The 16,465-nt window shown below is 43.6% G+C and overlaps 1 protein-coding gene across 1 annotated transcript; it reads right to left on the bottom strand.

Moving 5' to 3' along the window:
- Positions 1-4,681: 4,681 nt before the first annotated feature.
- Positions 4,682-8,676, bottom strand: nceh1a (neutral cholesterol ester hydrolase 1a). Its single transcript, XM_056425722.1, has 5 exons — positions 8,470-8,676; positions 7,100-7,355; positions 6,373-6,442; positions 6,086-6,257; positions 4,682-6,007 (listed from the first exon to the last, which is right to left on the bottom strand). The coding sequence occupies exons 1-5, from the start codon at positions 8,608-8,610 to the stop codon at positions 5,390-5,392; spliced, it is 1,257 nt and encodes a 418-aa protein (XP_056281697.1). The 5' UTR covers positions 8,611-8,676; the 3' UTR covers positions 4,682-5,389.
- Between the last annotated feature and the right edge of the window lie 7,789 nt (positions 8,677-16,465).

Genomic DNA, 16,465 nt, shown 5'->3' with positions numbered 1-16,465 from the left:
CTCCCTCCCTCCCTCCCTCCCTCCCTCCCTCCCTCCCTCCCATCGATCCGCTTCTGGTCTCCACTCCCCTCCTCCTTCCCTCCCTCCCTCCTCCTCTGGTCTCCACTCCCATCCTCCTTCCCTCCCTCCCTCCTCCTCTGGTCTCCACTCCCATCCTCCTTCCCTCCCATCCATCCTCCTCAGGTCTCCACTCCCATCCTCCTCCCTCCCTCCCATCCATTCTACTCTAGTCTCCACTCCCCTCCCTACCTCCTCCCATCGCTCCACTTCTGGTCTCCCCTCCCTCCCTCCCTCCCTCCATCCACCCTCCTCTGGTCTCCACTCCCCTCCTCCTTCCCTCCCATCCATCCTCCTCAGTTCTCCACTCCCCTCCTCCCTCCCCCCCCCGAGGCCTCTCCTCCCCACGTTCCTCTCCATAAAGTCATGGAATCTCCCTAAATTCCCGACAGCTGCTCATTGTCTCATTTATAAAAGCAAAAAGCAAAAAAATACAAATGCTGCAGCAGCACAATGCTGCAAAAGAAAGCTGCCGGTGACTCTGTGGGTCGGTGGAAGGGTGTTCCCCTGACAGGAAACTGCTGCGTCAACCTTTAGAAAATGCAACAGCAGCTATGAGGATTATCGTCTCATCTTAAATGTAGGTATCCAGAAAGGATGTGTTCAATGTCCTCCAAGCGCAATGTAAGCAACATTTTAAAAAAGTAAAAAAATACTATAACGATGTCAACAATACAAATAAAAGTCTTACTTTTATTACAAAATGATTAAAAGCGATTCATATACTTTAACTCATTCAACTTTACATACTGTTGGGTAGTTTAATCTTTCACGTAGTAGTAGTACTAGTAGTAGTAGGAGATACAATATTTTCCTCTGGAAGCACCTACAAGTTGTATTTTAGCAGTACTACCTTTAAGTGGACCTGCGAGGACTAGATTCAATTCAATTCAATTCAGTTTATTTGTATAGCCCAATTTCACAAATTACAAATTTGTCTCGGAGTGCTTTACAATCTGTACACATAGACATCCCTGCCCCAAAACCTCACATCGGACCAGGAAAAACTCCCAAATAACCCTTCAGGGGGAAAAAAAGGGAAGAAACCTGGAGGAGAGCAACAGAGGAGGATCCCTCTCCTAGGATGGACAGATGCAATAGATGTAATGTGTACAGAAGGACAGATTTAGAGTTAAAATACATTCAATGAATATGACAGAGTGTATGAATAGTTCATAGTAGGCATATTCCACGATGGAGACCTCCACGATCCATCAGGCAGATGGCGGTGGGGAGGAGGAGGGCGGAGTCTCAACAGGACAGTGGCGTAGTCATGAGCAGGAATTCCACGACCCAGACGATCCATCAGGCAGATAGGATCTATGCCGTCTCATAGGGTCCGATGACCCCATGAGACGTAAAGTCAAAAGGACTTCCGGGAGAAAGCAGAGTTAGTAACGTGTGATTGAGAGATGAAAATTCATCCTTAAGGAGAGAAAAAGAGGAGATAGGTACTCAGTGCATCCTAAAACGTCCCCGGCAGCTATAAGCCTATAGCAGCATATCAAGGGGCTGGACCAGGGCAAACCTGATTCAGCCCTAACTATAAGCTCTGTCAAAGAGGAAGGTCTTAAGTCTACTCTTAAACGAGGTGACTGTGTCTGCCTCCCGGACTGAAATTGGAAGCTGGTTCCATAAAAGAGGAGCTTGATAACTAAAGGCTCTGGCTCCCATTCTACTTTTTAAGACTCTAGGAACTACAAGTAGTCCCGCATTTAGTGAGCGTAGCTCTCTAGTGGGGCAATATGGTACGACAAGCTCCTTAAGATATGATGGTGCATCACCAATCAAGGCTTTGTAGGTTAAGAGAAGAATTTTAAAAGTGATTCTTGATTTTACTGGGAGCCAGTGCAGAGCAGCTAGTGCAGGAGTGATGTGATCTCTTTTCTTAGTTTTAGTGAGAACACGAGCTGCAGCATTCTGGATCAACTGGAGGGACCTAAGAGATTTATTAGAGCAGCCTGCTAATAAGGAGTTGCAGTAATCCAGTCTCGAAATGTAACGAACGTGAACCAATTTTTCTGCATCTTTTGAGACTGGATGTGCCTGATTTTTGAAATATTACGTAGATGAAAGAATGCAGTCCTTGAGATTTGCTTTACGTGGGAGTTAAAGGACAAGTCGATCAAAGATAACGCCAAGATTCTTTACAGTGGTGTTGGATGCCAGGGCAATGCCGTCTACAGAATCCACATCACCAGATAATTGATCTCTGAGGTGCTCAGGGCCGATTAAAATTACTTGGGTTTTGTCTGAGTTTAACATCAAGAAGTTGCAGGTCATCCATGTCTTTATGTCTTTAAGACATGCTTGAATTTTACAGAGTTGGTTGCTCTCCTCTGGTTTTATCGATAAATATAGTTGAGTGTCATCTGCATAACAATGAAAGTTTATGGAGTGTTTCCTGATAATATTGCCCAAAGGAAGCATGTATAAGGTAAATAAAATTGGTCCAAGCACAGAATCTTGTGGAACTCCGTGATTAACGTTGGTGGTTATCGAGGCGTCATCGTTTACAAATACAAACTGAGATCGATCTGATAAATAGGATTTAAACCAAATTAGTGCCGTGCCTGAAATGCCAATCGACTGCTCCAGTCTCTGTAACAGGATGTCATGGTCAATGGTGTCGAATGCAGCACTAAGGTCTAACAAGACCAGGACAGAGAGGAGTCCTTTATCTGCTGCCATTAAGAGGTCATTTGTAATTTTCACCAGTGCCGTCTCGGTGCTGTGGTGTTTTCTAAATCCTGATTGAAATTTCTCAAATAAACTATTATGATGTAGAAAGTCGCACAACTGATTTGCGACCACTTTCTCAAGGATCTTGGAGAGGAAGGTGAGGTTAGAGATCGGTCTGTAGTTAGCCAATACCTCTGGATCCAGAGTGGGCTTCTTCAGGAGAGGTTTAATAACAGCCACCTTGAAGGAGTGTGGTACGTGGCCTGTTAGCAGAGACACATTGATAATATCTAATAGAGAGCCGCCAATTAAAGGCAAAACGTCTTTAAGCAGCCTCGTCGGGATGGGGTCCAAGAGACAGGTAGACGTGTTCAAGTAGAAACCGTTGAAAATAATTGGTCACGGTTGATAGGAGAAAATCCTCAAATATACACCAGGGCATACAGCGGTTTCCAAGGCCATTCCACTTGAGAACAGATTGGCACTGGTTATGGGCAAGAGATTATTAATCTTGTCCCTAATAGTTAAAATCTTTTCATTAAAGAAGTTCATAAAGTCATTACCACTAAGGTTTATAGGAATGCTCGGCTCCACAGAGCTGTGACTCTCTGTCAGCCTGGCTACAGTGCTGAAGAGAAACCTGGGGTTGTGTTATTTTTCTATTATTGATGAGTAATAGGCTGCTCTGGCATTACGGAGGGCCTTCTTATATGTTTTAAGACTATCTCGCCAAACTAAGCGGGATTCTTCGAGATTAGTTGAACGCCATATGCGTTCAAGCTTTCGTGACGTGTGCTTCAGTTTGCGGGTCTGAGGGTTATACCAGGGAGCAAACCTCCTCTTCCTCACTGTCTTCTTCTTCAGAGGGGCTATCGAGTCCAGTGTCATTCTCAGAGAGCCTGTGGCACTGTCAACAAGATGATCAATCTGGGACGGACTAAAGTTAGACCAGGAGTCCTCTGTTATATTGAGACGTGGTATCGAATCAAATACAGAAGGAATCGCTTCTTTAAATTTAGCTACAGCACTATCAGTTAGACATCTAGTGTAGAAACTTTTGACTAACGGAGTACACTCCGGTAGTATAAATTCAAAAGTTATGAGGTTGTGGTCTGACAGAAGAGGATTCTGTGGGAAGACGTTCAAATGCTCAATGTCAACGCCATAAGTAAGAACAAGATCAAGCGTGTGGCCAAAGCTGTGAGTGGGTTTCTGTACTCTCTGACAGAAGCCAATCGAGTCCAACAAGGAGATGAATGCAGCACTAAGGCAATCATTATCAACATCCACATGGATATTAAAATCTCCAACAATAATAACTTTATCGGTTTTAAGAACCAAACTTGATATAAATTCTGAGAATTCAGATATAAACTCTGAATATGGACCTGGTGGCCGGTACAGAATCACAAATCGAATTGGCTGTAGTGTTTTCCAGGTTGGATGTGAAAGACTAAGAACAAGGCTTTCAAATGAGGTGTAGTGTAATTTTGGTTGAGGATTAATTAATAGGCTCGATTCAAAGATGGCTGCTACTCCACCTCCTCGACCGATGTGTGTTGGATTAAGACCAGAGAAGCTGCATGGCCATGTCCGTCCACTAGAGGGGGGTGTTGCACTGATTATTGCTCCCCCTGGTTTTAGCGACCCAGAAATATAAAAAAACATGTCCGATCTGGAACATAATGCAGAGCTGGTGCTGATGTTGAAGTCCTGGGAAGGTTTTTTATTGTTATTATGTATTTAATAAGCAAAGGTGGAATATCAGTGGAATTGCACCAGGAAACCATCCATCTAAATTTACATATCTTGCGTTTATTTATTTTTTGTTTGTCTTTTTTTTTTTACTTTTTCAAATCCTTGCTTTTTTTCTTCTCAAATGTGTACATTGCACTAAATGTTGACCAAAAAGCAGCTCTAATGCAAATGACCAAAGCACAAATTTATAAGTTTGACTTCACATTTCTTTATTCATGTTTGGTCAAAAATTATAACCGTAAGCAGCGAAGACGGAGGAAGTATGTGTTTAAAAAACAGAAGTTTAAAAGATGTGAAAATTAAATTTACAAGTCAAATTAAGTCATTTAAAGCCCTTCAGTTTAAATGCATGCATTTGATCAGATTAAACACATAAGGAGGGGTTCATAGAGCTGACACATATTTATTCTACTATATTCATTATTCTATAGGGGGATGCAGCTCTGTGAGGCTATGAAGCTTAAACAATACTGCGGTGGCTGATGACTCATTAGCTTTTTAGGTATTTTGTTCATGAAAAAATTAAAATTCCGACATAATAAAAAGTTAAGGGAACCCACCAAAGTTATTACAATTGAGGGGGGGGGGGTTAACGTGCCGTGCATCAGACTATTTAGACCAGCGCTGACGAGCACTATTGCTTGTTTTTTATGTTAACAAAATAAGTATAAAACCATTTGAACGTGACGTATGTTGCTCATGTATTTCTGGTGAAGATGATTTATTCATAAATTGCACGAGTGGGAAGTATTTCTGTTCAATGGTCCCAGTGGGGTGTGTGTGTGTGTGTGAGAGAGAGAGAGAGAGAGAGAGAGAGAGCTAGCCCTTAGCAAGTCTGATTCAGAAAGCAGTATCAATGAAACACACACACACACACACACACACACACTCTCTATAAGTTCTTCTGCAGCCAGTCGAGGTAGCCCCTCACGGCTCTCCTGCCCACGTCGAAGTCCATCGGCCAGGCGACGAGGATGAAGCATCCGTGGAAGCCGTCCTCGTAGTGGACGGCGGCGACGGAGACGCCGGCGTCCCGCAGGCGCCGCGCGTACATCAGGCCGTCGTCCCGCAGCACGTCGTGCTCGCACGTCACGATGTACGCCCGGGGGCACTTGGCCAGAACCTCGGGCCCCGCCAACAGCGGCGACGCCCTCACGTCCAGCAGGCCCGGCGGCTCCTTGGCCGGCCCCCGCGAGGACCCCTTCTCCACCGCCGCCGCCACGGGCCGCCCGCGGTTCCCCTTGTGCTTCGGGGGCAGCAGGGCGGTCCAGTCCAGCCGCGCCCGCAGCTCCGGGGTGATGCCCGGGTGGTCGTTGGCCAGCCACTGGTCCAGGAGGGAGAGGTCGGCGCCGAGGTACTGCAGCCAGAAGCGGAGCATGAGGGGCCGGCGGAGGAGGGGCACGTTCTGGTTCTGCAGGTAGGACGGCGTGTTGAAGTCCAGTGCCTGGAGCGCCGGATAGATCAACGCCTGGACGCTGAACTTCACCCTCGTGGTCTCATCGGCGGAAATCTAAAAAAAGGAAATGAAAAGGAGATCACACAAGGCGGACACCTTTTTAAATTTGTATTACACACAGAGAGGATTTACCTGTTGGGCGACCGCGGCGGCCAGGTTCCCCCCGGCGCTGTCGCCCGCCACGGCCACGCGCTCGGGGTCGATGGCGTACCTGGCCTGGACCTCCGGGGACAGGAAGTGCTCGGCGGCGGCGAGGCAGTCTAGATACGGCACCGGAAAGGTCACCTCCGGATACATACGGTACCTACGGAGAGGAGGAGGACGAGTTCACTCGTCTTCATCGTCTGTGGCTCCTCTACGTCTCTCTCTCTCTGAGCGGAAACATAAGAGGACAAGTCGAGTCGCCGTTGCACACTTACTCAACCGAGACCACGACGGCGTTGAGCTCGTCGGACAACATCCGGTTCATGGCATCGTACGCGCCCTTCTCTGAGGGAGAGAGAGAGAGCGGAAAGGTGAACGGGAAATATTTGTTTGAGATATTTCTGAAGCGCACACACACACACACACACACACAGTGTCGTCCGCGTTGACCGCAAACACTGAGATTATGTATATTTTTTATTTTGTTGTCTATCTTGTGCATTTTTTCATTTTATGTTTGTAATTTTGTAAAATGTTAAATATTATATAGGTTGATGCTTCAAATAAGCTTCAAATAAGCCTTTTTGTCTCTTCCTGCTCTGTGAGATTAATTTATCGCCTTTGTGAATTTTTATTTTGTTTTATTGTTTGAATTGTGCAATATGAAGAAAAAAAAAGAAAAAAAAATAATAATAAATACATAAATAAATTAATTAATTAATAAACATGACATTCAGACATGAGTCAGTCTCACAATCACAAAACAACACTGAGATTATGTATATTTTGGGGTCGACTGTGGGTCAGAGGTTAGCAGGTCAATGTGCCCTTGAGCAAGACACTTAACCCTGAATTGCTCCCCATCGCTGTGTGTACGATGTCTCAATGTAACATTTAAAGTGTCTTCGAGTATCTTAAAAAGCGCTATATGGATTAAATGTATTATTATGTTCTCAAGTTTTGACCTTTCACTTTTGTAACTTCTTCTACTCGTCTACTCACTGCCGGTGCCGAGGGCCCAGCCTCCCCCGTGGAAATACATCACGCCTCTCCTCAGGTGGCCCTCCCCTCCGGCCGGGGGCTCGTACACGCGGACCGGGACGCCGGCGAAGGTGATGTCGCTGACCTTGACCCCGGGCATGACCCCTCCGCCGGACTCGGAACCGACCAGCCCCTCCACCATGCCGTCGAAGCCCTCCGCGGACTGCCTGATGGACGTGATGTAGTGGTCGAAGCCCAGCCACGACTTCAGAGAGGCCTGAAGACGGAGAAGAGGGATTGAGGCGAATCCATGTAGAAGGGGGAGGAGGAGGGGGGGGGGGTCATCTTCCGCGGTCTCACCCAGTCACCTCTGTGCTTCTGCACTGTGTCCTACTGGTGTGTCTCAACACGTCTGGCTCAACCGAGGCCAGCAGACACAGCTGCTCGGCACGGGGGCACCAAGAGACACTAACTACAACGTTTCATCATAATATTAGTTTGATTTTGATTCCTGTAATGTTGCTTTTTCTGATATCAGACGGGATCAGAAAGGTTATTAGAGGTCATCCTAAGGCGACGTGGATGTCTGGACCAAGATGTACGGCAACGCAGATAATAATCCGTTTCACTAAAAAAATTAAAAACACGTCAATCTCCTCTTTTTTGTGCTTTTTGTGCTCTTTTTGTGCAGAAAAAAGCAATTTATCTCATGTTCTTCTTCATCCTCGACAGTATATCCGAGTAAACGTTATAAAAGAACAAATATTGAATTAAAGAAGACCGGTCTGACTTTGTTTCACCTTGACCCAACAGCGTTGTTGGAGGCGTCCTATCTGCTGGACAGATTAATCGCGGGCGGTTTCACAATCAAAGTGGAAATGTACTGAAAAAGCTCTTTCACAAACTCAGTACTCTTGCATTGTGACTACACACCTTCTAATAAAGAGACTCATTGTACACGCTTTAAGTCCATAACAGCACACATATTCAGATTATATTAACGGTAAATCATCACATCTGCTCTGAAAATGCTTGAATGCATTGTAACACACTGATTACGCAATAATAATAACAACCGAGCTGCAGTGGGGTCACGATGTTATTCACATGACGTTAATCACATGATGTTATTCACATGATTCACATGATGTTATTCACATGATGTTATTCAACAGAGTGGGATCAAAGTCCATGTCTGCAAAGGCTGACAGTTTTTTTTTGCAGTGGTTTAAAAAGGTGTTTATTACCTTTAGAGTTGATATGCAGTGGAAAACAATACCATGAGCTCTTATTTGTGCAGATCAGATCATAATTACAGGTCAAGTTGCTCACTTCCACCTGCAGCACCAATATCATCGCAATAAATAACAATAAATAAAAACACCTCTCACCAGATGGATCGTTGTCCGGAACCCGGCGTCCAGCAGCAGGAGCTTCCACGGCTCCTGGATGGCGTCGGGCAGCGGGGTGTACACGTAGTAAGCGACCGCCACCGCGAGGGACAGCGACGCGGCGACTGGCAGCAGCCTCATCTCGGGTCCGGTCCTCTGGGGGTCTGCACGGACTCTGCGGGCAACAGCTGATCCGGTCTGTGGGGGTCTGGGGGGGGAGGTCTGTCACCGGGAGAGCCTGGGAGAGCCAGGTCGGTGCACATGGAGGGAGGAGGGGGGCGGTGCAAATGACATCAAGGGGACCCGACAGAACATGCATAACTTCCGTTGAAATCCTTCAAAATAAAACATCGTATTGACATCCGTTTGGTATAATATATAATATATTGTGTAAAGCACTGTCTCATGAGTCATGACTGTTAGGTACGAGCCACGAATTATTTACTATTTTATTATTGTTAAAGTATATATCTTTTTTAATAGGTTGATTTTAATCCAATTAGAAAAACAATGCACATTATTTGGTTGTCGGCTTTTTCTTTAGCCCCAAAGCAGGTCCTTCTTTAGACCTTACAAGACCGGGACTTTTATTTTGAAGGCTACCAGCAACGAAGAGCATTTGGGGACTTTAAAAAAAAAATGTGTGTGGACGTCTGCAGGTGGCTAGAAAGTTGTGTTACAGCCATGCAACCACAAGGAGGCACAATGGCACTATCTCTAGTCTCATCATAAAGTATAGGGTACAAAAAGAAAAAGAAAGTTGATCATAATTACTTAACTGTTTTGAAAATTCAACACAATTAAAATGACTTGATTGTATCTACTCTTCATCATCTCAGATGATGCAATGTTTACAGTTTACAGTTTTTCTCCATTGCTTTGGCTCAATTCTTGAAACAGAAATTACATTCTCAAAGCTCTTAGTGCATTTGGTAAAATAGCCTATATGGTTCAGCACAACTACATAGATCACCTTCAAAAGGTCATATCTCACCCAAAACAGTGAACTCAAGCTTCAAACCCAAATCATTTTCTCATAAAAATAGTCAGTGCCCCCAAAATGAAAACTTCCTTCTCGATTGCTGTGGCTCATCTCTCTCTCGAAAAAAAGATAATTATCAAAGCTTTCAATACATTTGCCAAAATAACCTAGATGGTTTAGCAAAACACTATGGCACACCTGCAAAAGGTCATATCTCTCCCAAAACAGAAAACTCATCAGTCAAAACTAATTATTTTTCTCATACAAATAGTCAGTGCCCCCAAGATGAAAAGTCCCTTCATCATTGTTTAAACACTGCAGGTCAAAATGTTTAGATGTTTTGTCAGTATGGCAGTGGACCATAGAAATATCCCTCATGTGCACATTTCAATCTTGGCTTCGTCCTTTGACACTGAATGGTTACTGTAGTAGATGTTTTCTTTCCAGAATTTTATGTGTAACACGGTTTCACATCACATACTGTATTGCACTTATACTGCCATGGAAATTGTTACAGTAATTGTTAAGTAATTGTTACAGTAATTGTTACAGTAATTGTAACAGTAATTGTTACAGTAATTGTTAAGTAATTGTTCCAGTAATTGTTACAGTAATTGTTAAGTAATTGTTACAGTAATTGTAACAGTAATTGTTACAGTAATTGTTACAGTAATTGCAAAACAGAAACAGAAAATGTGTACAGCAAAAAATACTTTCAAACAAAAAGCACATCAAAAATAAAATGAAATATAGCCTACACTACTGTAACAAAATATACAGTAGGAAAGTAAAGCAAAGCTGGAATTCAAAGCTGGAGTTCATCCTCACTCTCCTGTTCATCCTCGCGCTCACGTCTGTCTGGCCACAGATTTTTGTCAACATCGCATCTGATGTTCTCCCTTGCGATGCAACGGGGGAAGAATCGCCACGCATGCCGCAACCATCCCCTGCACTGATCTGCTGTGACATCGGCACAAGCAGCATCCATTGCCTGGAGAAGGGACCTCTGGTTTAGAGTCCGATGCTCATACATGTACTCCTTGATTAGTAAAGTTCTAGTTGCACCTGAAAATGAAGCTGATGATCCACGAGATCCATATTACAGAATATACCATGATGTTTGTCATGGTATTATGTGCCTGAACGATTTTGACAGTGGAGTGAACTATTGTGCAGGTGATGATGTACACAAGGAAATTATGCCAAGATGTTTTGCAGAGAACAACGACTTGACTGAGAAGCAACAGTCGGTTTAGACCAGCAAGATGTATTCAATTGGTAAGTGGGCTAACTGAAGGCAATTGTCCCTAACCGTTTGCACAGATGTGCTAAATCATTTGAAATGTGTGCAAGCTGTAGGCAATTGTACTTGTCATTTGCAAGGAGTTTCTAAAACAATTGCAATTTGATTAAAGGAATGAGAAATTCAAATCTGTTGTGAACAAGTTCCCAGTGGTTTGGAGGTTTGCACGAGTTGTTTTGAGAATGTCATTTCTGTTTCAAGAATTGAGCCAAAGCAATGGAGAAAAACTGTAATGTAATAAAAAGTAAAGTTGTTTCTTTTATATCTATATCTATATCTATATATAATATTACATATAATATATATAGTATATATATAATCCAAAAATGTATAATAATAATAAGAAGAAGAAGAATAAAAAAGAATAAAAAAGAATAACAAAATATATAATAATAATAATATATATTTTTAAAGAATAAAAAATAATACAATAACAATAATATTCAATTAAAAAAATCTGTGTATATACAGTATGAATATAATATAAATATATATATATAAATGTAGAATATATATCTATATACAGGACTGTCTCAGAAAATTAGAATATTGTGATGAAGTTCTTTATTTTCTGCAATGCAATTAAAAAAACAAAAATGTCATGCATTCTGGATTCATTACAAATCAACTGAAATATTGCAAGCCTTTTATTCTTTTAATATTGCTGATTATGGCTTACAGCTTAAGAAAACTCAAATATCCTATCTCTAAATATTAGAATATCATGAAAAAGTATACTAGTAGGGTATTAAACAAATCACTTGAATTGTCTAATTAACTCGAAACACCTGCAAGGGTTTCCTGAGCCTTGACAAACACTCAGCTGTTATAAATCTTTTTTTAACTTGGTCTGAGGAAATATTAAAATTTTATGAGATAGGATTTTAGAGTTTTCTTAAGCTGTAAGCCATAATCAGCAATATTAAAAGAATAAAAGGCTTGCAATATTTCAGTTGATTTGTAATGAATCCAGAATGCATGACATTTTTGTTTTTTTAATTGCATTACAGAAAATAAAGAACTTCATCACAATATTCTAATTTTCTGAGACAGTCCTGTATATAAAGAATAAAATAATTACAAAATAAAAATAAAGAATAAAAGAATAACAATAATAATAAAACATATTTATATATATATATACATATATATATTATATATATATACATATATATACACACAATTTTTTTTATCACACTACATTAGTCCATAAATAGAATAAAAAAGGTGAGCGATGTGGTGTGAAGTCAGGATCGATAGCTCTGGTAAAGTCAGAAGTGCTTTTCTCGCTGGTTATTGATTTATTTTATGTGCACAGATCAATACTGGACTAAAGTTTTACTGGAATGGATCCTTGGCGCAAGTTGTTGGACAGTGATCACACTCATCATGATCGTTGGCTATCGATCGCACTATTGACCCCTCTACCTCTTTACCTTCCTGTCAGATAAAAGGTCATTCTTTTCTTTTGGGGTTTTATATTTGCGTTGGAACCCACCAATTATAGCCAATGTGACACTAGCTTGTCAACGCTGTGTGCATCACTTTTTAATCGATTGCAGCAACGAATCGACTGATTCTGTTGTTTTTAATGTTATTTCTTGTGTTGCTTTTATGTGAGTGCGGAAGATAATCGTCCAGGAAACACAAGTTCAAATAGAGAAGCTGGGTCACGTGACGAAAGATCCACCGGGGCCCCAAATCAAATCACGGATGTTGCAAATTCCGTGTTACTCGTCTTAGCCCACGGGGCTCAGTGTCTGTGCTATTTATCGCCATGCGTCTTCCCACGGTTCAGAGAATGTAAACAAACATCACAGCTGAGGAGGATCTGGACATCGAGCTTGCACGGGCCGCTTTGACTTTTTCCAAAACACAGCAGCTGGACCAGCGGACCGTGTCAGATGAGCTTCTTGTCGGATGTGTCTGCACAGGTCATGCGAGTCTAAAGGTGAGTGGTGGTCGTGATGGAAAATTGGACACATGGACGGAGGGACGTCAAGCCCTAAATCTGTTTTATATTGATGAATGTTGATATTAATGCAGCACGCGTCCAATCTTCTCATTTAACTCTCAGAAAGAAAGAATTTCTCCCAAAACGTCAACCTCTAATAAATGATGACAGACTGTGTGTCTTATGTTGAGCACACCGTACAGGGGCCACCTGTTGTAGAGAAGAAGAAGAAGAAGAAGAAGAAGAAGAAGAAGAAGAAGAAGAAGAAGAAGAAGAAGAAGGAGGAGGAGGAGGAGGAGGAGGAGAAAGAGAAGGAGAAGGAGAAGAAGAAGAAGGAGGAGAAGGAGGAGGAAGAGAAGAAGAAGGAGGAGGAGTGTGTGTGTGTGGGGGGGGAAGGGGGGTCGGCTGGTTTTTCACACTTAAAAGATCTCTGTGAAGTCAGAAACAGATGCTCGACTTGCTCTGTGTATCCCAAAAGCTCACATGGTTAATGTGATGTAGGTGCTTGTGTCTCCCTGCAGTCTGCGGCATGGAGGGCACTGAGCGCCTCTCCTGTGGCGGCGACTGGAATTACACCAACGGGCCTTCAACATGGCGGCAACACGCTTTTTCATTTCAGGGTCTCTACGCCTCCTTCTCTCCCTCCTCGTATCTCTCCTTCTCTCCCTCCTCGTCTCTCTCCTTCTCTCCCTCCTCGTATCTCTCCTTCTCTCCCTCCTCGTCTCTCTTCTTCTCTCCCTCCTCGTCTCTCTCCTTCTCTCCATCCTCGTCTCTCTCCTTCTCTCCCTCCTCCTCTCCATCCTCGTCTCTCTCCTTCTCTCCCTCCTCATCTCTCTCATTTTCTCCCTCCTCGTCGAGGAAGAGGAGGAAGAGGAGCACGATGACGCACTGCTCGCTCTGCTCCTTGTGTTTTATGGCGTTAACCTTGAGATGAAGCATGATGATGATGATGATGATGATGATGAAATCAAGCATCTCTGAGGCTGAATTTACTCTATTTACACATGTGTACCAATTAAGGTTTGCTTTCCTCTAGTGATGGATAGATAGATAGATATAGATGAATAGATATGAGAGATAGATAGATAGATATAGATGGATAGATATAGATAGATAGACAGATTGATGGATTAATGGAAGGATAGATAGATAGATGGATATATGGATTGATGGAAGGATAGATGGATAGATAAATTGATAGATGGATGATAGATAGATAGATGGATTGATAGATGGATAGATGGATAGATAGATGGATAGATGGATAGATGGATGATAGATGGATAGATAGATGGATAGATGGAAAGATAGATGGATGGATGGATGATAGATGGATAGATAGATGGATAGATGGATAGATGGATGATAGATGGATAGATAGATGGATAGATGGATAGATAGATGGATGGATGATAGATGGATAGATAGATGGATAGATGGAAAGATAGATGGATGGATGGATGATAGATGGATAGATAGATGGATAGATGGATAGATGGATTGATAGATGGATAGATAGATGGATGGATGGATAGATAGATGGATGATAGATGGATAGATGGATGGATGGATAGATAGATGGATGATAGATGGATAGATAGATGGATGGATGGATGGATATGTAGATAGATCGATGACCATTGTAATGATACCTGCTAAACATCTTCATGCTAGCGTTGTCAGTCTGTCCACGTTTTCATTTGACTTCTGTTTTGACTAAATAAATACACAAGAGTCTCTTGTGAGTCTTTTGTGAGTCTTTTGTGAGTCTCTTGTGAGTCTCTTGTGAGTCTCTTGTGAGTCTTTTGTGAGTCTTTTGTGAGTCTCTTGTGAGTCTCTTGTGAGTCTTTTGTGAGTCTCTTGTGAGTCTCTTGTGAGTCTCTTGTGAGTCTTTTGTGAGTCTCTTGTGAGTCTTTTGTGAGTCTTTTGTGAGTCACGGTGCAGAAACCAACAAGTTTCCGAATGCAATGTTGTGGATGAAATGCTCTCACAGAGCTCTGACTAACAGACTCTTCAGGAATCAATTAAAGTCTTTGTTCTACTGTAAGTGAGAGGAGGAGGAGGTGAACGTGAAAACAACATATGCTGCCTCCAACAGAAAGACATTAATTGTTTCAGAGGTGGGAAAAGATCCCCCCCCCCTTCTCCATCCCCCCACCCACCCCCCTCCATTCTCAACTCAGTCTTTCCACCAGCTCATATCTCGCTTCTGCAGGACTCAAGTTTTCCACTGGTCCCCTGAGGGTCCTGGATCGGGGCGGCATAATCCATTCACTGTAACCAACAACCAATAGCACGTCAGCGCCCTCAGTCTGTGCATCGAAACAGGGCTGGCAGCCGGCCTGGCTGGAGAGAGAGGTCAAAGGTCAAGTGTCAAATAGGGACTGAAGTGGACAGTCACATGCCTCAGGCCTGACCTTTAACCCGGAGGTGCATGAAGACAGTGCTGAACTGTTGTACTGCGGAGAGATGCAGATTTTTTCGACACACACACAGACACACACACACACACACACACACACACACACACACACACACACACACACACACACACACACAGACACACACACACACACACACACACAGACACACACACACATCCTCATTAAGACTCTTCAATGGAAGCAGTGGCAAATAAAAGCCACCACATTAAAGAACGCACAGCAGAGCTCATAAGGCTGCGGGGATTAGAACAAACATGCATTCAAAAAACATGCAGATGAACATAACACACACACATGCACACACACACGCACACACACACACGCACACACACACACAAACTTGACCTTCCACTTCCTCCTTAGCACACTCAGCCGCCGCCCCATCTCACTCCCACGAGCCTCCCTCCAATGTTTAAATGGGATCCTGATGTTCTGTCCCCCCCCCCCCTCTCAAATCCTCCCCGCGTTCCCTTCGGCCGGAACCGAGGCTGTTAAACGCGGTTTCGCACCCCTCCCCTCAGCTGCAGAGAGACGTTGAGAAGAGGCAGCTGTTGCGGCGGTGGGAGAGGGTGTGATTGATGCAGGAGGCGGCGACCACGAGGAGACGCACAGATAAACAGGCAGAGTACGTCACGATGAACACGTGTGGGGGGGGGGCTCTGACCTAATCTGTTGCTTGAGTGGCCTCAAAGCATGCAACAGATGAGGGGAACATTTTGACAAGGGAGGCGCGGCGGAGGGCCCTTGAGGTGTTGAGAAGCTGCAGTTCATCTGCAGGAAGAAGACAGCTTCTCGGTCTGGAGGAGGGGAGGTGCTGGTGTGTGTGTGTGTGGGGGGGGGGGGGGGGTATTTTAGACAGCTGGTTTCATGTGACACTCTAGTAAAACTCTTTCTGACGTTTCCCAAACTCACGAAGATGCAAAGCAAAAAAAACGCACAGGGCGGCTGATCATCAACGTGTTTACATGTGCAGGAAAAAAAATCAATGAGCTCAACTCTGTCTGCCAGATCCAGGCCTGGAGAGTTGAAGTGTGTGATCGAGTGTGTGTGTGTGTGTGTGTGTGTTTGTGTGTGTGACCTCTTTGTCCTTGGCTCTGTATGTGATGCTGTATTTCTGGCATCTGTTGCTTTCAGCAGAAGCTCAGATCCAGATGCCTTGTGTACGGCATGCACGTGTGTGTGTGTGTGTGTGTGTGTGTGTGTGTGTAGGTAGTGTGTGTGTGTTGTTGTGCGAGGTGCTGAGTGACACTCCCTGTTCCATTTTGTCAAGACGTGTCAGCACCCTCACCGTCTTTTCTCTTCACCCCCCCCCC

This window comes from Pseudoliparis swirei, chromosome 11 (genome assembly GCF_029220125.1).
Source record: "Pseudoliparis swirei isolate HS2019 ecotype Mariana Trench chromosome 11, NWPU_hadal_v1, whole genome shotgun sequence".
NCBI lineage: Eukaryota > Metazoa > Chordata > Actinopteri > Perciformes > Liparidae > Pseudoliparis > Pseudoliparis swirei.
The sequence above is the reverse complement of the archived record's forward strand: the minus strand, read 5'-3'. Positions and strand labels throughout refer to the sequence as shown.